A 27,889-nucleotide genomic window follows, 5' to 3' on the forward strand; every position below is an offset into this window, starting at 1 on the left:
CCAAGGGCAGGACCTGTTCCCGAACTACAACCGATAGTCTCCGAAAATGTGAGGTATAAATAAGGCTTCGCTCCTTTGCAAAATACAGCAAGTCTGAGGAGTGTGATTATGTCTTATAGTTTTTTTTTTAACCCGTTTGAATTAACACTGAATATACTTTCTAGATCCCTAATTTATTTGTTTTGTGGCGTTATTTGTAAATTTTAAAGTTGTGAATAATTTATGAGAGTTCTTCTTTACTGTATTTTCGTTTTTAAAAATTATGGCAAGAGAAAACAAGATTTAGCACATCGTCAGTTCCGTGACCTTTTTTGGAATCAAAGAATTTGATTTAAAAATGCCTGGGATCGGAAAAAAAAACGTTCTTTTCCATAAATGTTTAGGCAATGTGTTGCCTCAAGCTTAGGCAACCAAACTATTCCATAGTAGGAAAACTAGTGAATGACCTAAAAAAAAGTCTGTGTAGAGTGTCCATTTATTTGACAGAACAGGATTTCACACACAGCCTTTTTCATTTGTAGATATTTTTGGCCTAGGAAAAAAGTGATGATATGGAACTAGTTTTTACAAGCGTCGTTATTTTAAATAGGAAAGTTATCTTATTTTTGTGATTTTCTTAACAGTGGTCATAAAAAACGAGCCCATTGGCTAATAGTTTTGGACTGTTTGCCTGTGCTTTGTGTACTTTTTGTATGGTCGTATTTACACTGAGTCCATTAAAAATGTTATTGCTGCTGGTAGTTCCTTGTATTTCAACACTTTGATTAATTTCTTGCGGTCAATGATACATTCAGCCTTGGGTACATTGCAGTCGACGATTAAGCGTTCGAGGGCAGTTGCGAGGAAAGCTAGCCCACCAGTGTAAGAGACACTGCTATTTTGTTGCACAAATACTCCTAGTACTGACCGATCAAGTGGATCTTAATGAGTTCTAGGCCTTATGAGAAAATGAAATAAAAGATTTATCTAGGCTTCTAAGTGAAATTGTTTATTTTACTAGCTAAGCTATAATTGCATGAGCTTTTGATTGTCAATGCAAATAAGGCTGGTTCTAAGATGAAAAACTATTATAAAAAAAAATATTAAAAAATGGGTGTCATAAATGTTTCTTTGAGTAGTCATTGACAGGGATTAGTCAATCCGGACTAGTCTCAGTTAAAAATAGGAATGGGGCCACAATTAGTGATAAAGAAAAAGTTAAAGAACGATGGACGGAACATTTTGAGAATGTGCTAAACCGAGATACAGTTGCAGGAAAAGATGTAGATGAAAATGAAAAAGTTTGTGATACCTGGGATGTGAAGGAAGATTTGTTTTGTGAGGAAGAATTAGCGAAAGTTTGTGATACCTGGGATGTGAAGGAAGATTTGTTTTGTCAGGAAGAATTAGCGAAAGTACTAAAGGATAAAAAAAATAATAAGGCTCCAGGTGCTGATAGTGTGATAAATGAGTTTCTTAAAAATGGTGGCTCAGAGGTTAGAAATAAGGTACTGAAGATTAAGATATGATTTTCGAAAAAGGGGACGTACTTAATGATTTTATGAAAACCTTGATTAAACCACTGTATAAGAAAGGTGACAAGAGTGAGTGTCGTAATTATCGAGGCATTAGTCTGGTCTCTGTAGGTAGCAAATTACTTACCAATATTATACTTTTTGTATGATGCTGTAGATGCTGAGACAAAGATGCTGTAGACAAACTTTTAAGGGAAGAACAGTACAATTTTAGAAAAGGTAAAGGATGTGTCGATCAATTTTTCACTCTGAGGTTAATAAATGAGAAGTCCCTTCGTTGTCAAAAAACCTTTGGTCCTCAGTTTTATCAATTATGAGCAAGCTTTCGATTCTGTTGATAAAAGAGCGTTAGCTAAGGTCTTATCCTTATATGGTATACCAGAAAAATACATTAAAGTGATTTGTGCTATGTACGAGAATAATTCTGCTGCAGTAAAGTTAGGAAATGAGGTTAGCAACTGGCTTTGTATTAAATCAGGAGTTAAGCAGGGTTGTGGTCTATCCCCCTTTATGTGGATCATTTTGATGGACTTCGTCTTAAGGAGCACAGGAAAGGCAATTGGAGACCACCGGGATCAAATGGGGAGGAATAACGCTCATGGACTTAGATTATGCTGATGATTTAAGCATATTAGATGAAAGTGTGAGCAAAATGAATAAATTTTTAGAGGTTTTGCGAGTTTTGGTTGCTAGAATAGGTTTGAAAATTAATGTGAAGAAAACTAAGTCACTAAGGCTAGGAGTAAGTGAAGATGAAAATGTGACGTTGGCTAGGCCACATTCTGCAGATGAAGGATGACAGATTGCCGAAGATTGTCTTTTTTGGCCAACCGTCTGGGGCCACACGGAAAACAGTTCGTCCTCTTCTGGGTTGGGAGGATGTCATAAACAAAGATTTAAAGGAGATGGGAACTTCCTGGGAGGGTGTAAAGAGGGAGGTCTTGATTAGATTAGGTTGGAGGGAGAGTGTGCGTAGCTATGTCGGCCTCAGGCGGCTTGGTGCTGCAGTGAGTTATTAGTAGTAGTAGTACAAACGTTTCTGAAAAGAAAAATTAACAATCCAGGAAAAACGACACACTGGACTAAAAAAGAAAAAAAGGCAAGTTATATTCAAAGATAATCTAGATTTAGACTTTGCTCGTACTCCCGGTTTGTAGCTCAGCAGGGTTTTTTAAGGTTTTTTTTTCTTCAAATGATATCTGTTAAGTCATAATCCATATAAACTGACAAATTTATAGAAAAAAAACTGTATTGAATAATATCTTACTAAGCTGAATGAGAAATTCTGAGGATGTATATGTGTATTTTTAGAGCAGAAGCATATGTTTAAACCTGTTATCAACATTTTTCCATCCGAGCAGCCAAAAAAAAAACAAAAAAAAAACAGGATTCTTTGTAAAATATCTCCATCCTATTAAAAAGTATCAATTGAAAGCAATTTAAAATCTGGCTCCTCCTCATAGGTGTACACAGAAGGAAGGAACAGCTGCCCCCCTAGAAGATCCAACTAGCACTAGTTATTATGACTTCTCCATCCATCTTACACTAGATATTGATATAAATAACTTAATTTGGATAAAATTACTTTTCACCCGTAACTTTAAAAAAAGTCACCCATAGCTGAAACGAATTTTGAAATGTCTGGTGCGGCAACAGCTGTCAGTCAAACATTCCCGGAAACTGTTCCAGTAGACATATAGTGGCAAAATTCTTATCAGAGGAAGATTCCTGGAAATAGTGAAGCAACTTGAAAAGTTATTTCTATAATTTTTTTTTTGTGGTACACAATATTTACCCCTAAGAGGAAAAAAATTCACAAAGAAACTCATTGATTAAATCAACTTGAGAATATTACCCAACAATGATTTACTCAACCTTGTCATGGAAGAATTTGCTGGTTTCAGTCTACTTCAAGTCAAAGACACTGCAACAATAGTAAAGGACCTTCCTCAACTACAACGGATTAGAAATCGAGAAACGTATTGGTCTATGATTTGATGGATGCAGAAATGGTAGAAAGGAAGGTGGCGGTCAAGCTATTATGAGGAAAAAATATAAGAATGCCCTTTTTATTCACTGAACTAACCATGGCTGGTTAATGATGTCAGTAAAGTACATGGAGTCAGAAAGGCTGTTTTCACAGCCGAGGATGTCATAATTTCTTTCCGACAATCTATAACAAGAAGACACGCAGTGCTGACCTTAGCAAAACTCGTGAGATGAGGTGAGACAAGAAGTACAGAGCTATCAAACGTTTTGATCAAAAATTTTTTGAAACTGTCGAAGGATTAGAAAAACTATCTATTGAAGGTAACCAAGGGACAAAAAATTTAGCTTTTCAACTGTATGTTACGGTTACAAGACCCGTTTCCATAATTACTGTGAAAACTATTGCAAAATTCTCTGCAATTTTGGAGCCTGTGGCATATTCGCTACATTCAAAATATATGGACATGAGTAGCACGACTAAACACATCTCAAGAATCATTAACATTATTTCCAATGATCACCAACTGCTGATGAAACTGTGAATGAAACTTTGAATGAATCTAAACAGGCTGTTGAGTTCACGTTAATCACATTATCAGTCCCTTGACAAACAGGGAAACAATATCATACAGGAAATCATCCAACAGGCACTGAATAAGTTTTTTGGAATCTTCTTTGATGAATTTCTACTTAGACGCCGATCTGTCCTCGATTAATCTACTGTTTTTTCAAGAACACGCTAAGACTTTTTCTTTGCCATAATTAGTACCTCTTAAAGATGATTATGTGGAAGTTAAACAGTATTAATTAAAGCCATGACATTTGCATAATGTTACCACCTAGACGAGGCTGAACTTGATCTATGATACAACCTATTGAAAAAAAAAAATGTGACCGATCCTCAACTGACGACATTAAATATCTTAACCTCGTTTAAAGAAACAAACATGTACTAACAAGAAATTTAAAAAAAAAGACCTAATCATTCTAATATCCGTTCCGCCATCACCGCTGACATAGAGTAGTAGTTCAGCAGAATTTGGAGGGTCAAGACCTGGCTTAGAAGATGAAGACGGGAGATAGATTCTCAGCTAATTACAATGAAATATTTATTATTGTGAAAGAACCCCTTTTCAATGTGCCTTAGACCCTTGGCAAGATCTTCCTTTAAAAGGGAATAGTCCTGACAAAGGACAAGAAAACCTACAAATTAATTGGATCACATAAGACTTTGTCGAAAAATTACTTTTACAAGCTAAGAAATATAGCCGAATTCTCATTCAAAGTCAGATAGCATAAAAATCAAAACAGTTAGAATCAAAACATAATACAAGTAAAAATCATTGAGAATATGAGAAATAATCGAAAATATTGATAGATAAAAAAGAATTGCGTGAAAAAATTAAATGTTTCCCTGAATTTTCTGGTGGGATAGGGTCTAGAAAAGCCGGAGTAAATTTTTAAAAGTTTATCGCTATTATATTTGATTTAGCTATATTTACTTTCACATGTAGATTTTTAGCCTCGTCCAAAACATGAATTAGGAATTTGCTTTGTATATATATATACAGGGGGGTCACTTTTGATATTTTTAAGACATAATCCAAGGTTTTTCAGGTGTTCCACATATTTCTATCTTTGATGGAACTTACCGCCAATTCTGTTAACCATCATCATAGAATATAAATAATCACACTATTTTTCTTCTTACATGTTGTTTTTTCTTCCTTTACACAGGTCTATCGGTGATTAGTATACATTGGGACGAAGCGAAAGACAAGCAAGAAAAGATCACCCATAGTATCCTGGAAAGATTTGGCTCTAATCCAACAAGATTATAGTTAGAATTAATTGATGATATTTCTACTGGGGATTTAAAAAAGTAAGATATAACTTTGTGGCAAAATGAGGTTTTATGAATAGATGGTAGGACATCAGCCCCCCCCACTCCACTTTCAAAGACTCTTCTACCCTCCCTCCCCCTAGACAAGATGCTGCATATGTTCAGGTTCATCCTAGAACCAGATCAAGATAGTTTTGCATCATAAGTAAAGACGTTCTTCTACTTTGTGAGGACCGAGCATAAATGCAATAGAGCCGCTCTGCTATCTATTATCGCTTTTATTAAGCTTATCTCCTGAGAGTATGGCACTACTCTATACAGTTTAGTGCATGTTAGTTGTTGACTGAAATGGATCTTGAAAACAAAGAAAAGTTTAGGATATTTTCTTGATATAATACCTGAAGTTTTCAACAAGTAAGTTATATTTTGAGTATTAATGGGTTAAAATCCAGATAAGGGGATATTGGCTTTCTTTGAAAGTAGGCTAGTTGATTCAGATTTATGAAGCTTACAGGAATCTTCAGTGCCTCTAGGATTGAGTAGGCTATTTTGGTGCCTCTAGGCCCACGCGATTGGTTTTTTTTTTGGGAGACACAGAGATTTACAGGGAAATCCGTATAAATTTGGGGATAGTGGAAGCCCTGAACAAAAGGCAACTGATGAGTGGTGAGCCAAAAGTAATGCAAGAGAGAGCTGATACTGAACTCTCAGCTTCCATTCTTTGGAGGTATCTGAAGGTTTATAAGTGGCTATGGAATTCCTTTTTTCACTTTTCTGAAGAATCACTTTTTTCTGAAGATGCACTTGAGCAACAGAGTGTACCTGGAATTTTGACAATAAATCACATCAATCCAGTTTGTTAAGAAAAAAAGGTGATTGTTTTTTTTGAGCCCCTTGGCATTGTGTACCCCTAGGCCTGACCCTACTGGGTCTATTCCTAAATCCTGGCCTTCATTCAACAGGTGCTTTCTGAGATTGCATACCCAAAAGCCCCTAATCTAGAAATTTGCATTTCTTTATTGAAATTTCTATTCATTGACTTGTCCTATGCAGCTGAGCTAATTAGACTATGCAGCTGAGCTTAAACTTGATTATGATTAAACAATGTTTTTTTTTATTTTTTACCAAACACTACCATTAGAAGCCTAAGTGTTTGCCCTCTAGATGGCTAGAGGGCCTCAGGTACAATTGTTTGGCCTAACCACCCCCCTCCCCTTGGTCCTCTAAAAGTTGCATGTGTAGGTATGTCACACTTCTGTCAAGGCAGGATCATTCTGAGGTTGTTTATTGACCCTGAATTTTTAAATATTTAACATTATGAAAAAGTTATTCTTTATTTAGTCAGCATCAATTATTGATGATTAAAGCACTTATAAAGTATATTTTATTGTTGATAATTATTTGTTTAAATATTTTATTTATTTCTTCAAGAATTTACTTTTTTTCAGATAAGAATGATTGCAATTTTTTTTAAAGGCTGCAAATGGATCCCAACCCTCTTTATGTCAATGCCCTGTATATAAACTTACTACATTTGTTCAAACCAATGTCATCTAGTGACTCTTAATGTCCATTTATCTTGACGTTAATCAATTGACTAAACTTGATCTAAGGTTGTATCAGATATGGATATTGAGCAGAAACGGTTTGGCATTTGTGATCACAGAGTTGCTGTTCAGTTTTAAAAGGGTTTTGAGATGGATTTATAGTGATGTAAGTAGTCAAATCAGGTAATCTCTTCTGAAGGAGGGAAAAAACATACTGTATGTACATCCATTGATTCTTGTTTTTTAGTTGGTTGTATTACTGTTTTCTATTCTTGTGCAATTAAAGTAAACATCCTGACAAAAGAAGTTTGAGCCCTTGGAATATTTAGTCTGGTTTTACTACTACTACTAAAAACACCTCACTGCAGCACCAAGCTGCCTGTGGCCAACACAGCTATGCACGCTCCTCCTCCATCCCAATCTGTTAAAATCCTCCCTCTTTACACCCTCCCAGGAAGCTCCCATTCCCCTTAAATCTTCTTTTATGACGTTCTTCTGGCCCATATGTGGACAACCTGCTTTCTGTTTAGCCTTAGATTGGCTGAAAATATAGAGAAATAAGAAATTGACAGCACAATATAACTGTTCATGTAGGTTTAAATGCTGTTTGGCTATTACAGGTTTTGATCTGTAAGTTTAATATCACAGTTCTAACAAAAAGGTGATAATTCAGCAAAAAAGGACTCGAGAAAATTTTGGTTGAGGATTTGGACAACAGTTATTTTCTACAAAGGCCTTATTTTATATTTTAACAACCTACAGAAACAAATTTGACTAAATTTTGCATGCAGAATGTTTCTGCATCTTCTATAGAAAAATAAATCTTTATAAAAAAATCAAGAGATTTGTTTCTACCTCCATCAGCTACAATATAAGCTCCATCAGCATGTCTTCTTCCAACCTGCCTTATTTTCTATAAAAAATTTTTTCATCAGTAAATTTTTCAAAGAGATTTATAAATGTTAAATTGTACTGGTGGAGCTACTTAGCAGTTGATGATTCCAATGGAAACATTTTATACTGGAAATATACTATAAACAAAAACTGTTATAGAATGTTCAACTTGATACCCCTGCAGCAGTAATGCTGTTGGTTTCTTATTCTTGAGAAATCTCATGTTTGATTAGTTGAAATAACAATTGATCTTATCTCAATTTAGACAAAACATTGTGGTGCTTTCACAGAAAAAATGAAAATGGAGTACAAATTTCTTAACAAAACTCATGCAGGTAAAAATGTGACTGATCATGGTAAATAGCAGGCTGTATACACAATGTAAATTTTGTAGTTATTTTCTATAATTAATCTTAGTCCATACATTATTAGTTAATACATCAAGTTGCGAAAAACCCAAACTGCATGTCCAGTTTGCTTTTAGGGATCCAGTGACTTTTACTAATTATGAACTTCTACTAATTTCACTCTTTTTCAGGTTGAAAACTTGGCTATTTTGTGAAAAATTAAAGTTTAAATTAGTGGTAATCTATTTCTGTTTGAAAAAGCTATGAAGTGAAAAAAAAACTTGGAGATGTCAATTGAAAGTCCAAGATTGTGAATAATGATCCTTAAAGTGTTGTATCCACTTTTCAAATAAGTGCTTTCAAGTGGATAAAATGGAAGGAGAAATTAATATACTGGGTGGACTATTCCAGCAAATTGTTTCTGATTTAAAAGTAAGTCATTGTTCTTTTTATCAGTACTATCCCTGTTTTTCGTTGCTGTTAATCATTAAATGATTGTGACGGTGACATATTACCGTTTTTAGGAATCCCTGTTTTTCATTGCTGTTAATCATTAAATGATTATGACAGTGACATATTACCTTTTTTAGGAGTCCCTGTCAGCTGTGTCTCTGCGTCATGAAACTACTAAAACTGTAATTCTGTAGTAGAATACTAAACTTTGATTCTTAGATTTTTGCACCCAGATCTTAGTTCTTAGATGGAAATGTGAAATTAGCTTTGTTGTTCTTGCCAATTGCAAAAAGAAACTAGACCTTTTGCACCAATAGTTGGTACCAATAGTTTTCCTATATATTCTGATGGCAATACTATAGAGACCCATCCCCTTTCTTTCCCATAGAAAGTCAGATAAAGTGTCAATTCATGAAAAATGTTGATAGAACACTAGGCCCTGGTTACTTATTTCTAAGTTTCTTTGAAATCTGATAAACCCTTATTGTAAACGTCTTGAGGGTAAAGTTTTAGGGACGCACTTCCACCACATAGGTTGGTCCAGGTGTAAAACCCTAGTAGACACAACAAATACACTTACTCTTACTTCTAAACAAGTTTGATAAAGACGTGATAACCTCTCCTGCTAGATCTCCAGATGAAAAGAATTTAGATACCTTCCCAAGTATGGGAGCTATGTATATGTGAATTCTGTTTTTAATGTATTCTGATCTACTGCCACTTTGAGGGCTTGTTCAGACCTACCAAAAATGCTGTTTTTGTTGAAGATTGTATTCTATTTCGGCTTCCACATAACTCAACCATCTTCAGCTCAACTACCTTAAATTCAATCACTAAACAGCTTAACTACCATACATTCAATCACCAAACAACTCACAGACCATCCACGCAACCACTGCTTAGTTCAGCCACCATATAACCTAACCGCCATCAACCCAACCACCAAACAAATCAACTACCTTACTTTCAACCACCAATAACTCAACCACTGCATAGTTTAACCACACCATAACTTAACCACCATCAACTCAACCACTGCATAACTCAAGTCTGTTTTGATTTTTTGTCTTTTGATGATTTTTTTGAATATGTTTTAAAAAAGCAGCAAAAAACGAAAAATTGTAATTGTAATTGCCATTCTTCAGAAAACACAACTCAAAGAGAGGAAGAAACTCGACTCAACAGATCAAAGTGCATTTGGGTAATTTGTATTTGTTTTTCTGTTCTTTTATATTTTTTTTATAAAATCATAATCAACTGTAAATGTTTTTATCTTATAAATTTACTTAAGCTTTGATATGACCCCAATCACTGGGGACACACAAACACTGGAAGAAAAGGTTGATATATTCCTAAAGTCTACAATATTCTTCTTGGGGGAATCTGGGAAAATTAATGGAAAAAACATGTCTTTTGGGTAATTTCACATTCAAATCATCTTTTTACCATTGCACATGAGCAGTTGCTTTCAGGTATCTCATTTTGTTTTGTTCCGGAGGGTATGTTTGGACGTGTATTGGAAGTCTTTGAGCAAGTATTTCACATTTTGAAATTTTCTGAACCTGTTATTGAGCAGCCTGTGATGCCACCAGACGTTGAACTGTAATGTCACGCTTTAGTCCATCAAAGAGCTCGAAAAAGACTTGGTTGAGCACAGATGAACTTACCATTAAGTACATTGAGGAAGCCCTCTGTGTTCGCTGTTTTTGCCACACAATTTAATGCACTTTCAGTGTGATTCGAGAAGACTGATAAAAATCTTTGCATTGCAACCCGTTTGTTTGACAATTGAATGCCACATACGTAGGTATCAACAAAGTAACTCAAGAGAGGTTCTTATTTATCATCGTGGGGGAAATGACCACAGAGTTCATCAAACACTCTTGCAGTATCTTGTAATGGAACAAAATATAAGGCTGCAATACCTTTGGCAAGGATGTTAAAATTGGGCTCATTTTTGAACTCTTGCTTGAGGTCCAGCAATTGAGCTTTTCTGTTGATAAACGGTGAAACGGGAAAAAAACATCCTGATAGCATAGAATTTGAAAACTCAACTCGAAAAGCACTTATAACAGCTTTTTTGTCAGAATTATAGTGGAATTGGCTCTTGGCACCAAGTCTTAAGTGTTTGTGTGCATGCCTTGGTGTGTGCTTTCTGAAATACAAGCCTTTGCATGTATTGTATATAGCTGAAAAAAGCCAGGGCATAACCTTGAATGTACTGTCATCTAAAAATAGCTCTGATCTCTCAAGGCGCTGCAACATATCTCTGGCCTAAAGCCAATATTCTTTTAGGAATCATAAAGGACAAGATCTTGGTACAAATCTGGGGCTTTCAAATGCCATTGACGTGGGTTTTCGATTATTATAATTGTTTTTTTCGTCTTTCTTGACGAATGAGATCTTCTAAGGCACCCTTTGTAGTTGTTCTTACAAGTACGTCCTCATTTTTAATTTGAAGCTGTTCTCCCAAAAGGTTTCAAGTTGAAACAGAGGAAGTGGTTGCTGCTTTTTTAATGTTGAAATTTCTTTGAGAAGTCCTCACACTAATCGGATCATCTGGTTATGAATAGTCACCAGTCTTTGGTGATTGATCAACAGATCTGAATTGGAGCTGCTCTGAATTATGTGATGGTTGACCTATGCGTGGTTTTGTTGTTTGGTAGTTGAATTTAGGGCGGTCGCGTTCATAGTGGTTGAATTCAAGGTAGTTGAGTTTTGTGGTAGTCAAACTGAGGATGGTCAAGTTGTTTGGTGGTCGAGTTATGGGGGTTTAAATGATGGTCGTTGATTTGTGTGTTCACCTTTTATTTAAATGCCACCGAGGCAAATTTATGTAAAGTATGATGTTCTTCAGTGTCTTGTGAATTTGGCTCCCTCTGAGTTTATTTACAAATGACCCTATGGAAGTACCCCCTTGTGGAAATACCCCCCCGCAGAAACTGCTCACTGGTAAATATCCCCCCCCCCTGTGGGAAATAAGGCTTTTCGAATTTGAGAATTTTATCTAAGTTTTTTTATTTACGTAGGCAGAAGGAATTTTGTTACTTGTGTATTGTGCGCCACTCACTCAAGTTTACGTTGTGTAAAACTTGAGAACAAAACGGGTTTCTTTGTTAGTTTCTTTCAGCTTAGCGCGAGACAAGACAAAGACAAGTGACAGAATATATGGAAATATATAGTTTTTTTTGGGGGGCGGTAGAAAAGGATTTTTTTTCGTTTTTTTACAAAAACTTCAAAAAACGCATCAAAAATTTGTTTAAATTCATTTTTGTTAGGTTTCTACGAGTCTGACAAATTTTCAAATTGTTCAAACCCCCTACCCCAGATACAGTCTTGGCTATATAAAATTTTATTCACTTTTTTAACGAAGGGCTCAAATACTTCTTATAGTACTACCGGGACAGAAAAAATAAGGAGAAACATACTGAAGTTCCAGTGTGCTATCTAGTCTAAAATTAAAGTCAGGTAAAAAAAAAGTATGGCTAAATCACATTGTTTTGCTTCAGTTTGAGAAACAGCAAAAACCGGACTATAGATATCATACAGGGCAAAGCGAATCCCCGCTGATCGACGTTTTGCGCTTTTACTTTTAGTTTGATCCCTACATTTCAATGGATATGACTTTGCATGTCCTCTCTGCCTAATTCAAGCTCTTTGGTTCTGACTAGGCCATTGTTTGTAGCTACGTAGGTATTGTTAGCTGAAATGCCATCAAATAATCTGTTGCATTTGTTTGTTTTGAGCACCCAAGTAAAGGGGTAACCTTCACACCAGGGTTAGGACCAAGTTTTCTCCTGAATTTATTCCAATCTTTTGACTGCCCTGGGAATACCCCTTCCCCCACTCTGTCATGGATTGGATAGAGTTTGGAATCACTTTTAACGGAATTTGTCGAGAAAAAACAACAACACACAAGTGATTATGTATATATCAATCAATATTCTAACCTCCTTTCCCTTTGTCCCCTTTAAAATCTGGTGGTACAATGGAAAGCAATTATCAACATTAGGGATGTAAGATAAATTACGATGGGGGTACACCTAGGACATACTATACATTTAGCATATTTTTCACTAATTTGTAATTTTCTTTTTAGAACAACATACCAATTTGGGAGGATTTTTTGGCAAAGACTTCAAAATTGCATACAAGTCTAAGGTCAACTCTGGCAGCAATTGCTGTATTTCTGGATGCTTTTCAGAAGATAGCTGATGCGGCCACTAATTCTCGAGGTAATTTAATTTTAAAATCTTTGCGTAGTAAATTGTTAAATTATATTGCAGGCTTATCACATTGCAATCATATTGCAGGCCTATGTTTTTTTCTGTAATACGAATTGCTTTTTTCTTCTTCTGCTTTTTTCATATTGCTACTATGGCTGCACTCTAGAACCGTGATTTCAAACATGGGGTGCAGGCACCATTGGTGAGGCATGACAGTATTTGGGGGTCATGGGTAGGACGTGTACCCTGCAACTGACTCTACTTTAGAGCCTTAATTGTGAAAAAAAAACATTTTTTGTTTGAACGACGTCACATTCTCATGCGTTTAAAAAGCAAAAAAGATACACGATAATATTGTAATGATGCCATAAATTGTATAAACGTGTTGTATTCAGACAGTATTTTTCATTAGTATGCCTAAAGGAAGACCCCCCAAAAATACACCAAGTTAACTGCCTTTTAAGCTTCCTTCAGGTGAATACATCTTAAATTTTTAAATAACAAAAATTTGAATATTATGAAGGGTCATCGGGATTTTAGAAATGCCTAGGTGAGGCATGGCCGAAAATCGGTAGGGAATCACTGCTTAAAATATTGGACGAACCCCTCAGCCCTCGTAATCGTTGCTGGTCACTAGTGTTCGTATCCTTTTCCGAACATTTATGCTCAGGTCAACCTACTTTACCCCCCCCCCCCCCTTTCGTTACTTTAAGGTGACAATACACAATGGTTGCCATGCCTTGTATGGAACGAAGATTGGCAGTGTGATATACATATGGTGGGACAAATTGCGCTGTTGATATGCACAAGGGGTAGTGGAAAGAGTGGAAAGGGATCAACGCCTAACACAAAGCACACCATTTATATTCCCTAAAAAGCTATAGATTCAATTTGAATCTTAATGCAACTCGTTCAGAAATTAAATAAAAAAAACATGTTTTTTAAATGAAAGTAAGGAGCGACATTAAAACTTAAAACGAACAGAAACTACCTCGTATATGAAAGGGGCTTTTCCTTCTCAACGCCCCGCTCTTTACGCTAAAGTTTGACTCTTTCTCTTAACTCTAAATTTAAAAAACAGCAAAAACAACTTTAGCGTAAAGAGTGGGGCGTTGAGAAGGAAAAGCCCCTTTCATGTACGAGCTAATTTCTGTTCGTTTTAAGTTTTAATGTCGCTCCTTACTTTCATTTAAAAAACATGTTTTTTTTATTTAATTTCTGAACGTTTTTGAATCAATGCATGTTTTGATTTTGGCTCTCCGCAGAGGAATAATTAAAACGAAATTTGCATTTTTTTTTTTTGCTAAATGGCTTTCTCATAAGTTTGATCGAATGATTTTGAGAAAAAAAGAGCGGGGGAGGAAGCCTAGTTGCCCTCCGATTTTCGGTTAATTAAAAAGGCAACTTGAACTTTTAATTTTTTACGAATCTTTTTATAAGTAAAAGATATACGTAACTTATAAATTAGCTTACGTAAAGAACTTTTGTATTCTTATGTTTTTATTACATATATGAGGGGAATCGCCCCCTCGTCAGTACCTCGCTCTTTACACTAAAGCTTAAATTTTGTCCCAATGCATTAAGAATGACCCCTGAATCACAAAAGCCGCAGAATAAATAGTTGAAATTACTAAAAATACTTTAGCGTAAAGAGCGAGGTATTAGGAGGAGGTGAGCCCCTCACATGGGTAATAATTTCTGTTCGTTTTAAGTTTTAATACTGCTGCTTACTTCCAGCTGAAAAAAAAACTTTTTCATTGTTTTTTTAAGTAATGCTAGTAAATCCTGCGCTCCCTTCATGGACATTTTCTTCCCTCATGACAAATTCCTCGATGGAAAGTTCCCCCAGCATATCCCCTCTTCTCAACCCCTGCCTCCAACCAAAAAATCCTCCTGAAAACGCGTGTACACTTTCCAATAACCATTACTATATGTAAGCACTGGTCAAAGTTTTGAACTTGTAACCCCTCCCACGGCGACTGTGAGGGAGTAAATCGTCACCAAAGACATAGTTATAAGGTTTTTCGACTACGCTGAATAAAATGGCTATCTCAGAATTTTGATCCGCTGGCTTTGGGAAAATAATTGGCGTGGGAGGGGGCCTAGGTGCCCTCCAATTTTTTGGTCACTTAAAAAGGGCACTAGAACTTTTTATTTCCGTTAGAATGAGCCCTCTCGCAACATTATACGACAACTGGGTCGATACGATCACCCCTGGGAAAAAAAAAAAAAAAAAAAAAAAAAAACACGCATCCGTGATCTGCCTTCTGGCAAAAAATATAAAATTCCACATTTTTGCAGATATGAGCTCGAAACTTCTACAGTAGGGTTCTCTGATACGCTGAATCTGATGGTGTGATTTTTGTTAAGATTGTATGACCTTTAGGGGGTGTTTCCCCCTATTTTCTAAAATAACGCAAATTTTCTCAGGCTCGTAACTTTTGATGGGTAAGGCTAAACTTGATGAAACTTCTATATTTAAAATCAGCATCAAAATGCGATTCTTTTGGTGTAGCTATTGGTACCAAAATTCCATTTTTTAGACTTTTGGTTACTATTGAGCCGGGTCGCTCCTTACTACAGTTCGTTACCACGAACTGTTTGACTCGTTTCGAAAAAAAATCTTGTTTTACGGTACCTTACCTTGCAAAACAAATTAATAATCAAATTGCCCTTAAGAAATTATTGTAGTTACGCTTCTTCCAATAGTTTCTTCTACCATCAAATAGTTGCTTTTCGTAGCTCTGATTGTCTTATGCTTTTCCAACATGTTGTCGGTTTGTATATATTCGGACGACACCTTCCAATTGTAGGATGGATCTGTGGTTAGTCGCATTTGCTCTATCTAGCCGAAATGAGGTTTTTTTCTAATTTGAGCAGTGAAGCAAAGTATTGGTTTTCAGAACTTGTTGACTCCCATGCCTGACTCTGTCGTTGACCAGACTTAATCAGTTACGTGATGTGTTGAAGCAACCGTGACCAGAGGATCATAAATGCAGGGAACACATACGACTATCAATTGGATTATACTTGAATCCCCCAGTGTTGCAACTAAAACCCTAGATATTAATCCAAGACGCAATAAGCTCATCTGATGGGTATCTAGCTCGTCCCTAAAAGAGATTTGATTGACTTTCGAGACGCTAAACGATGCCTTTAGATATTGATCAAACTTGGTAGATAAAGTTTCACCAACGTTTCTAATAATTAAGCCTATAAGGGATTTGAAATCAGGATAGGTGTGTAGTAGGATGTAGTAGGTTTTGACACTCTTCCTTCCACGTCCTTGTGCTGAACTTGGATTCTGGTGGGGCATTGTACAAAAAACCTTGATGGGGAGGTACAAAAAACCTTGAAAAGCGCGTCAAAAGCTTATATGCACTTTTGTTATGTTTTTAAGAGTCGGATAAAAAATTCAGGGGAGGGGATACGGCCTTGGGTTCACTTTTTTCTGGTTCGGACGGAGGTTTGGTCGGACAAAGAATCCCAAAAATCCCAGGAAAGAGACCAAAGCATGTTTCCCACAAAGTTTGGTCGAAATGTTCTGAAAGATGTAAGGATAAAAAGAATTCAGGACCCCTTCCTCTTTATCCCAGAGGTCATATTGGATATAGATCCTCGAGGCGCAACTACGACATCCGCTTCTGACTTTCTCAGCTTTGTCGAGATATGACAACCCCTTCTAGTATTTGAATTAAATAAAAAAACAAAACAAAAAAAACAAGTTTTCTTAACTGATAGTAAGGAGCGACATTAAAACTTAAAACGAACAGAAATTACTTCGTATATGAAAGGGGCTGCTTCCTCATCAACGCCCCGCTCTTCACGCTAAAATTGACTCTTTCTCTCAACTCTACTTTTTAAAATAGTGAAAAACTTTAGCGTAAAGAGCGGGGCGTTGAGGAGGAAGCAGCCCTTTCATATACGAAGTAATTTCTGTTCGTTTTAAGTTTTAATGTCGCTCCTTACTTTCAGTAAAAAAAAAAAATTGTTTTTTTTTATTTAATTTCTGAACGTTATTGAATCAATGCATGTTTTGATTTTGGCTCTCCGCAGAGGTATAATTACAACGAAGTTTGCTTATTTATTTATTTTTTGGCTAAATGGCTTTCTCATAGTTTTGATCGAATGATTTTGAGAAAAAAATGAACGGGGGAGGAAGCCTAGTTGCCCTCCGATTTTTTGGTTTACTTAAAAAGGCAACTAGAACTTTAAATTTTTTACGAATTTTTTTATTAGTAAAAATATTAGTAACTTTTAATCACCAAGGGGATGAAATCACCCCTGGAAAAAAAAAAACAAACAAATAAACCCGAATCCGTGATCTGCATTCTGGTAAAAAATACAAAACTCCAGATGTTTCTAGATAGGAGCTTGAAACTTCTTCAGTAGGGTTCTCTGATACGTTCAATCTGATGTTGTGATTTTCGTTAAGATTCTATGACTTTTAGGGGGTGTTTCCCCCTATTTTCGAAAATAAGGCAAATTTTCTCAGGCTCGTAACTTATGATGGGTAAGACTAAACTTGATGAAACTTATATATTTAGAATCAGCATTAATATGCAATTCTTTGGTGTAGCTATTGGTATCAAAATCCCATTTTTTAGAGTTTTGGTTACTATTGAGCCGGGTGGCTCCTTAATACGGTTCGTTACCACGAACTGTTTGATGAGATCAAATATATAATAAGAGATTCATCGATAGTTTTTGCATTGATTTTTTCAGTATCGATAGTTTTTGCATAACAATTATTTTTCAGCTTGCTCTTTAAGAATGTTTTTGAATTTGCAAATAGTAAATTTTAAGTGCTTAGGGAGGATCAAAATTGAGGGTTTTCAAAGGTAGATTACTATTGAGAGGGTGATTACTATTGAGCCGGGTTGCTCCTTACTACAGTTCGTTAACACGAACTTTTAGATGTAATGTTAAGAATCTAGGTCATGATGGCCAGATTGGTCCGTGGTTCTAAAAGTACAAAGGGAAAATTAGCGCTGATCTTTCACCAATTGTTGTTGAAATACCATAATATGTACAGGTTAGTCTTTTAGACCGCAAATTTAACCGCATTCTTTCCCTGATCCCGGCAGAATAAAGAGAATTTCGAAAAGGGCACAAGTGGGGCGCACGCTCTTGCTTTAAACAAAGTTTGATTGAAGATGTGACTAACCCTTCTGGTAGATACTGTCGTGACAAGAAATAGAGACCGCTCCTCCTCACAGAGATGGGAGCGGGTGTGATTCCCTAAATAGGACCGGTAAAACGCGTCGTCTTACTTCCTAACCAGTTTGGTTTGAGATCTGGCAAAATGTTTTAATATCCTGATGAAAAAAGTTGTGGTCCTCTCCCCCTTTTCTCTTTTAAGAAGGTTGAATCGGGCGCTTATTTCTAAAGGCACAAAACACTAGGCACTAACTCTTGCTTCACACCTATTTTAAACGAAATCTGACAACCTTCTCCGGTAGTTGTTGGACGATAATAATTGTGCCCCCCCACACACACATGTTAAATTGTGTCCAGACGCTCGCAATTCGGAAGTTGGGAGTTGTTGTTACTTCCACTCAAATTTGGCTGAAATCTGACCTCTTCCGATAGACGTGCAAATGGCAACGTTCCAGGAAACCTCCCTCCCTTTCAACACCTGGAGTCGGATCGCAGCTGGATTTGCTTCATTCAGTTTATTGGCAAGAGCTTTATATGAAGATAAGCTTTCAAAATCGAAAATTCGAATTGGAAGGTCAGAATTCAAAATTTTTGGGTTAACCATTCCAGAATGACTTCCTAGAAATCTAGAAGAGATACATACTCCAAATATAAGATGTCGAAAAGACAATTCTGTTTCCACGTGATTCTGACATCACATGATCCCCAAGAAGTCTACTTTGGCTGCCAGGGCATTTTTTGTCTTGTTTATTGTCTAGTAGGCTAAAAATAAGATTCTTGCTTTTATTTCTTGAAAATGGTTGGAAATTGATCAAAATTCAGGGTAACTCTTCTTCACTGTTTTACTATCCCCCTATGAATTTTTATTTTCCCCTATGAATTTTTATTTTCCCCTATGAAATTTTATATGTTCTACATGACATAACTTCCCAGTTGGTAGAGGATTCTAAAGGTCGAGTAATGTCTTGCTCGGTTGGAAAAAGTCTAAAATTTGCCCATTTCCCTCTTATAAATTCGGGTAAAATTTCAGACAAAAGGCTTTTTGCTATTGAGGACACTGAGGACATTGATTAGGTTATATATTCTATTTTAGGTTGTTTTTTTCCAAGAAGCTATCATAATAGTGACTGAAAAACACCCCAAAAATTGTGACGCACAGATGGTACAATCCTTTAGAATCTATTTCTTTAATTGAGTCAAGAGAATGAAACCTTCAGAACCGAATTCCAAGCCTAAATGATGTCATCTAGGAAGGTGTTTTCAACTCCTATCTACTCATTCCCTTTAATTAAGGATTAGGAAACTGTATAGAAGACAGATCTTAACTTTTATCTGTCTTAACTTGGGATAAAACCTTGTTTCCCTAGTCTTGGTTTAAATCTAGGTTTTGAAAATACAGTTCCAATCATTTCAGCAGGATTTTAGGCTGTAATCAGGATATTTTTGAAAAATTACAAGTCAGGATATAGCAAAAATTACAAGGTTTGGAATAATTTCTTTGGGCCTTATTTGTGGTTGAGATACGTTACTGAAAGTTTCCCCTTTATAGCAAGAAGTCTATCCATTCCTTGAAGGTCAGTGCTCTTTGGAGGGAGAAGATGTAGAGGAAAATAGTTGAAAACTACTTCACAATGCTTATTCTAGGCTCTGAATTTATTCGTGTAAGATTCTTTCGCCTAGCAAAATCACTTTCCAAGATAGAGAAAATCATCTCATTTAGAACTACTAAGATTCTTTTTCCCCAACAAAGATTAAGAATAATCAAGGTTCATGGTCTTTCTACATATACACTACAATATTTATTAAGGCCCCAGTAGCGCCCTCATAGGAGGTGAAGAACCTATAATCATTTTAAATAAAACATTGACAAAAGCAAATTTTCACACCGTAATGAATCGGGGATGGAAGTTTGGCACCCCTTATTCCCAGTCAGCCTTTATTTGCTTTTAATACGTCATCAGCTTTATGTAAGTTGTTTGTTTTAAGGCGTTTCACACATCCAGTCTTGTTGAAAAAGTAGGTTGCTGAAATAACTTTCGGAGATAATTAGGTAAAGGAATAGAACATGACTAAATAAACTGTTGTGTCGGTAACTTTTAAGTCCAAAGATTTCGAAGTCGTGACGATAACGGGACTCACTTTTTGGCTGATGTCTTTTCTTAATGCTTTCGTGCAATTCTTTTTGGAGTAATTTCTTTTTTTCCCTCTTTTATTATTTTAATTGTTAGAATTTACTTTTACTTATGGTTTACATTTTGGATAACCAACAGGGATGTTGTTTCAACTTATTTCTTTGATGGTGAGGGGATGAGAGTACCTAATTCCATGTGTACCTAATTCTAAAATCAGAGGTGCGTTTTTTCTTGATTACCTCCTTTTCAAGGCATTCGCTTACTAATCGTCCGTCTGAGACTACCCTTGATATTGCCTATTTCAATATAATATTTGGGCAAATTGTCAATTTTGACTTTTCACCTGTCGCTCTTATAAAGCTGTTTTACATATCTGTGTTGGCATAACGTGATAGATTTGTCTGTTCTAAATTATCTTGGGTTTTAGGGTTAGATCAATTGATTTGATCTGGCCACATAAGTCCCATTAAGCTCCCTGACAAGTCAAATCTACTTGAAAAGTCCACGATGCTGCTTCTAAAACGGACATGGATGCAGCAAGGAAAAGGATTTGGGAGGTTAGGACCCCCCCCCCTTCCCCGAAATATAAAAAATGCAACTATAGAGAGGACGAATTGCAGTTTATTGAGCTTTGAAGACCAGTCAGAAAGTAATAATTGCAGTTGAACGCCAAAAATAACGAAAATTCATGGAAATAAGCACTATTGAAGGCGGGGTTGGTCTTAGCGGATGCAAAAGTTGAAGCTATTGCCTCCAGTGGGAAATAACAACATCAAACTATTTATGTTGTTTGCATCTGTAAGCGTCGTTGGATGTAAATTAAATTACTTTTGATTTTAGCAATATATGGTAAAACCTTTTGAATCTCAATCTCGGAATGTAAAAAGTACTGTACACTTGGCACGTACGCAGGGGGGGGGGCTTCGGGCCCGCCCCCCCTCCGAAATTTTTCGTAATGTTTAATTTCCCCATGGTTTGTTGGGATTTCTGGCAAAAGTAGGACAATTTTTAAAAATCTAGATACATGTATGAAGCTTTTTTTTGGGGATTTTGCAGCATGCAATTATCTGATCGAGTCACTGCCCAATTATTAACCCATTTTCTGTCTAACTTTTTACCCTCTTTGAAGTAATTAGCGATTGTACTGTTATTTTGTTTTGTCCAAAGAGTTTGCTCTCCACAGCAAAATAGAATTATCCTTGATATTATGGCGTTTTCAGGATAAAGTATAGCTTTTAATCGATCTATTTTGGAAACTCATTTTTCATTAAAATTGACGTTTTTGCAATAGAAGAACTATCCCCACAGCACCCATATTGCACTATTAACCCTAAAATTTCCCGTTCAGTGGGATATAATAGATTAGTCACTGGTTCTAAATCGCTATGAACATAACCTGAGTCTAAAACGTACTTTTGAGGTTTCAGTCTCCTTCCCCCATCCGCTACAATACTACTGATTAAAGTTAATCTGTAATTTCCGATATACGTGCTTTTTGCATTTACTTAGTTACTATAAAAAAGTCCTACTTTATATCTGCTGTTTCGAAGGTTTTGGCCCCTCCTCCCCGAAATAAATTCCTGCGTACGTGCCTGCTGTACACGTGTTCATGCTTGGGAATTTATTCGGGGAAGGGAATAGATTCGTAAAAAAACATAAACGGCAGGTCGATTATAGAGAAAGTACAAAAAATTACATGAGAAAATAAAAAAAAAATCTCAAGATTTCAGGATAGAGGGTTGACGGATCTGAAGCCATCTCCCAGTTTACTTGCCTGATGGGCCAAATTATTGAGCATTTTATTTGCAGGTAATACGGTAAGTATAGATTAAGTATTAAATACCTCTTAAGTGGCAGTAGTTTTATTTAATCTTGTCAGTTGTTTACTCTGTTTTTCACTTGTCTATTGTTCTATCTGACATCAATGTATTAACTTAAGTTGTACACGGTACGGTAGAGACCAGTTCATTGAGCTGGTCGTGTTGTCTGCTTTCGGGATAATAACTAGGTAAATATGCGGTGAAGATGGAGTGTGTACAAGCGATTACAGTCTCGTGCTCACTTTGTCGGAAAGTGCCAACTTTATGTGAAAAAAGCACTTTCAGCGTGCTACTGTTTGTGACTATAAACTGTTTACACCAGAAATCCATTTTTTAAACGAGTACAAATAAGTTAGTATTAAAGACCAGGCAATTCCTGTTGTATATAACATCGCCTTTAGACATCTGAATATTTTTCTGATAAAAAGCCTTTTAGTAGGCTAAATAAAATTGAGCCTTTGTGATTTTTCGTTGTGTCGTACCATTTGATATGACCGAGAAAAAATGCAGATGGATTCCTAAATTTTGCATAAATAATACATATCCATATATATAAATCCATACAAGAGGTGAGTTCGTTGCAAGTCATATCAGCAAGTTCTGAAGGATGCTTTATTATACTTTTGCACAAAGGGAGACAGGGTGCATATCACAAGACTCATCCAAAGACCCCCCTCCTATTGGACTAGAGAATGTTTGACCTAAAGAAGCAATTTTGGTGTATTTGACTTTCCCCGTTGAAAAAGATCCCTGATCCCTGCTCAAGGACCAGGACTTCCTGCGAGCTTTATTTTTCTATTAACTCATTGCCTACTATTGTCCTCTTCTTTGCCTTATAAAACTACATGTTTTTTTTTTTTTTTTTAGGAGCAACTAAAGACATTGGAACCGTCTTAACGAGGATTTGTCTACGTCAAAGAGCGGTCGAGACTCGGCTCAAAAATTTTACGAGGTAGGAATGATTTTTGACAATATTTGCTTTTGTATTTTAAAAGAAATATGTTTTATGCAAGCTTATTGTTCTTATTTCCAAATTCTTGTTTTGCTTGTCTACATTTATACTATTTTTATGAAAGACAAATAATGGTTGAAAAGCTGGCTCTTTGATGCCAAAATGGTATATTTCCACTTTTTAAAACTCAGTAGTTAACAAATAAAAAGTTCCTGCTAAGTCAGATAATCATCATAGTTACATTAAGTCGGATGATCATTAGTTACATTAAGTTACATAGTTACATTACTAAGTCTTAATTTTACATTAAGTCATAGTTAGATAGATTAAGTGTATTAGAAAAACAAGGCTAGTGTAAGGTCAAAATACGTTATTTGACCTTTGAAACGAATTTGCTATATATTTGCAGGTTAGACGGTGGGGGAGGGGGTTAAAGTATAGAGGGTCTGCATGCAAAATCTGTTGGGACAGTTATTCTGCAAATTACAAAGTAAGAATTGTTTTCTGACTTCAAACTGTCCAAATACTTTAACCCCTCTCCTTATGTGCCAATATATAGCCCAAGTTATATGTTTCCAATCTATTTTTTCACTTGTTTTTGTCTTGTCTCGCGCTAAGCTAAAAGAAACTAACGAAGAAACTGGTTTGCTCTCGAGTTTTACACAGCGTAAATTTGAGTGAGAGGTGTATAATACACAAGTACCAAAATTCCTTCCCCCTACGGAAACGAAACTAGAATAAAATTCTCAAATTTTGAAAGCCTTATTTTCCATGGAGGGGGGGTATTTTCCTGGGGGCAAACGCCGGCCACCATTCGTACATCCCGAGCGAGAAATATCTAATTTGTTTGCATAATGAGAGGACTGCCAGGAGGATTTACCAGGTAATTTTTGGCGAAAACATATACTGCAGAAAAATTAGGATATTTCGGCCTAAAAACATACAGAGTTGAAGACATTGGCCTATTTTGAAATTTCAGAATTTATAAGGTTTCCTAAATTTACGATATTTCCTGAACTTGATTTTCTTAAATTTGTCCGCAACTTTTGTCAATAAAATAAGAGCAGCTTAAACGTAAAAACCGAGGGTTAAGGTGGTGGCAGCCCACCTCAAGTTTTCACGTGCTGTTGTGTTTAATTCTTTGTGAATGTATCTTATCTAAGCAGTTCCTGGTCTTTCCGTAAAAATTATGGATTGAAATGCAAATGAGCATGTATTAGCTTCCATAAGGTATGAAACAGTTCATAGTACGAACTGTAAGTAAAAAGCAACACATGTCAGTAGCAACCAAAAATCTAAAAAAAAAAATGAGTTCAATTTATACTGTATAGCCTACATTAGCCGAATCTGTTTTCGTCCTCATTGCATATATTCAAAATTACAAGTAAACATTCACTCTCTCTAAACGAGCACAATTTGTTATGTATTTATTTATTTTTTGAATGGCTCCATTTTTTTGGTTAAATTGGTACCCTGGCATTTCCTAGCCTGGTACGGTGTCTCGTTGAAAATAGTTTTACACATCCGTTCCTCAGCATAAGCAACTTAGCGTAAGAATGAAAAACTGTCTTCGATTGGCCATTCAAAAATAATTCACTGATCAGAAACTGTGTTAAACTCAAACGGCCATTAAGTAAACCAGCGTGATAAGACTACCTAGACAACGTGAAACCATTAAACTGTCATTAAACAGTCTAATTACATAAGCAGTGAGTTTGGCTCGCCCCTGGCCCTCTTTGTTTAATACTAAGCACTCACTTGTCTCTGAACCCCTTCGGTTGAAAATGTGTTCGCTCTTATCACAAAGCCAAGAAATAGGCTCGATCTTTCTCCTACCATTTTCGGTCAAAATTAAAAAAGCTCCATGTTTGATCTTCTATGGTGAAAATTGCAGTGAGAAAAACATATATCTGTTTTTTGTGCTGATATATTCAAAATTACAATTAACAAATTTTAGATTTACGTATTGAAAGTTATTAGCATAAAACAATTTGCATAACTCTAGAAAGGGCTGTGTCAAGTTCTAATGAAAACTATACCGTGAAGTGCAATGTATTTGAGAATCATAAAACAGACTTGAGGCTGCTATCCACAAATGACGGAATGTCATAGTTTCCCCCAGAACGATCGTCACGGATGCCCCCCCCCTCTAATGGTGATCATATTGAACCTGTGATTCTAGATTATCTAGAATGGTTTATTCGGACAGAAATTTCAAGTTCTAGTACCTGTTTTGAGTGGCTTAAGAGATTTGGCCATAGAAAGTACCGATTTAAGGTATTTTGTTACGTTGACCCCGAACAATGACCCGAATAGGACTAAAATGATATCAAGCAAAGCCTGGGACAGTCAGTCAGCTTTGACCATCAATAGTTATTTCCGTCATATTTAGTGATTTTAGAACGAACAGAAATAAAATAAAAAATATGTTTTATGAAATGGAGGTTAAAAAGCGACAAACTTTAGCTCTTTACGATACAGTTTGAATTTTATTTCCCAGTGCTTCAAGAAAGGTTTCTCATACACAAAAGCAACGGGACAAAAAGTTAAATTGGCTGTCTCACAATGTCCTGAGTATAGAAGTGGTTCTTCATTCGCATTTGCTCTAAATGAACCAATTTTTATGCGAGAATTCGATGGTTTACCGTAGCCAAAACCTAGTACAGACATGCTTGAAGGAAAAAAAGAAAACTTGGATAAAGGCCTATGTTCAGCAGAAAATGAGTGGCAAAGATGGGAATAAAACGGATTATCTTTTCTTGCAATTCTGTACCTTCATCTATTTCTCCCACACCAAAAAGGAAAAATAACACTGTTTTGAAAACTGGGAAAATGCTTATGTCAGGTCTCAGCAGATGGTAGCTGAAATGCTTTCAGTAAAGTGAAATTTCAATGTTAAGAGTCGGGGATTTAGAGGTCAGCCTCCATTTTATTATACATGATAATTTCTGTCCATTATAGTTTTTATTTTACACTTTACCTTCATTTGTAAAGGCCATAAAAACAAGAGGGATGGGTTGTCAAACACGCTTTGCGAAAAAAAAAAAAAATCAAAATAACTCGAAAGTTCGGATATTTTGGCATAAATGGACATCTTTCGAAAATTTCGATTTCTTTTCAGAAAATTCTCCTTATCACCTTGAAATTTGTATAGCTTACTTTGTTTCCCAAGACTTTTGTCTGCAAGGTTAGGGATATTTAATTACTCTGTTTGTCATATAAAGAAGGAAAAAAGTGACATCTGAAACATTCTGCCATCGTTAATGAAGATAGATATTGTTTTTTTACGTTTTAGTTGGAAGCAATTGATGCTGAACATGGAAGAGTGATGCTTCGACCATTGTTGACAGGTGTGCCTTTCAAATCTTCTTTTGCTTGCTCCAACGGTATATCTGAGGGGATGGAGTATTCCAGAATCAAATATGTTGTTCAGGGTGTTTTGTTTGCAGATCCCACACGGTAAAGGGATATTTTAAAATGTAAAAAAAAAATTAATTCAAATGAAGATTCTGGGTATAATCGCGGGATTTTCGAGACTTGTGCATAAGTCCTTCCGCTCTACGGGCAGAACTGACTCATTCTTGTTCTCATTGGCCCATGTTTGCCTCAGCCGAAACCAGTTTGTGAAATAAAATAGAAGAGCTTCTATTTGCAGATTCAAGTTTAGTTTCTATCAAAGCAGTCAATTTATATTTGACCATAATAAAAATCTTCGTGTTATTTATGTATTGAGGCAACAAATGAAGCAACACCAAATGCATTAGTCCTTATACCCTTATTTACCAATGGTTGATCTCCCAAAGAATTATGTTAAAACTGGAAAAAAATATTGAATGGTTTCAAACCTGTCTATAGAAGGGGGCGCGTCGGGAAAATTTATCCTGAGGAAAATTTTGAAATAAAATGCATATTTGTTTGAGGAAATCAGAATGCTTGGGCGTAAATTTACATTGTTAGAAAATATAATTATCCTCTCAGAATATTCCTCATCACCATGAACTTTTTGCTGCATATATTTATGGGTCGGTTGGTTTTTAATGTCGTGTGACATAATTTTCAACCCTTAACATTAAACTTTATGTCCCCAAATTTGGTTAAATACAAGGTGTAAACCGAATATTTATGCAGAATTAATTATGTATATTTACGTAATATTTATAAGGCTAAAGCTATTATCAAAGCACTTCAGAAGGTGACTACGAAAGTACTTATTAGCCGCAATTAAGTAGGATTTGGAACGATTATCTCTCAGAAAAAGTCATTGGAGCCTTGCGATCACCGTCGATATATGTATACCTTAGATAGAATAGGTTTTGAATCTTTACGTATATACACAATTTCAATGTACGTTATGTACGCTGGTTCAGAAAGAGAACGTCTTGGTGGGAGAATCAAGTTACAAACCCATGTGGTGGATTGCTCTTAACCCCTTGGACCTACTCCAGTTAAAAATGGCATTTATTATTTGCATATTCTAATTTTATAAAATAACTCAAAGATTTATGCCTTGCTAGCTCAAAATGATGTAAATGTTAACAGATTAAGCGGCAGTAAATCTTTTGTGCTAAGTTTAAGGGAATTTTACACCTCGTATATTATTGTTTTTGAAATGGTTCGCATTCCAATGCAGTTTAACTGAATGTTTGTTTTATCATTTAAATGGCTAATTTGGGTAGTACCCGAACCCATTTGGTAGTATCTCTCCTTTTTGAAATCCCGGAGTCAGATAAAATATAAGGGGATTTGGGGCTACAGAGGGTGCTTCATACCATAACTCGTATCCTTTAACTCTGGTTTTGGGAACCCATAACCAGGTGTGCCTTAGCCAGGTGTGCACACAGGGGGAGGTCTATGACAAATCTCTCTTCCAGAAACCTAAGAGTTGAACAATTACTTTCATATTTTCCAATAGCTTCATGGAAATCACGTGTTTCTCGCAGTCTGTGTGAATTTACTTCTTCCCACAATAACTTCCTTCATACGTGTCTGGCTATTAAAGTTTCGTCTTTAGG

General features: G+C 35.9%; 2 protein-coding genes across 2 annotated transcripts in view; one reads left to right on the plus strand and one right to left on the minus strand.

Annotated features, from left to right (window-relative positions):
• LOC136033871 (spermine oxidase-like) overlaps positions 1-27,889 on the minus strand; it is a 445,682-nt gene that overhangs the window by 109,168 nt on the left and 308,625 nt on the right. The gene's annotated exons all lie outside the window — the stretch shown is intronic.
• LOC136033866 (protein MTSS 2-like) overlaps positions 5,645-27,889 on the plus strand; it is a gene marked incomplete in the record, with an annotated part of 126,827 nt that continues 104,582 nt past the window's right edge. Inside the window, 4 exon segments of the mRNA XM_065714836.1 lie at positions 5,645-5,760; positions 8,326-8,566; positions 12,687-12,822; positions 22,793-22,877. Of these exon segments, the coding sequence (XP_065570908.1) occupies positions 8,507-8,566; positions 12,687-12,822; positions 22,793-22,877 (281 nt within the window).

Source organism: Artemia franciscana, chromosome 12, assembly GCF_032884065.1.
Source record: "Artemia franciscana chromosome 12, ASM3288406v1, whole genome shotgun sequence".
NCBI lineage: Eukaryota > Metazoa > Arthropoda > Branchiopoda > Anostraca > Artemiidae > Artemia > Artemia franciscana.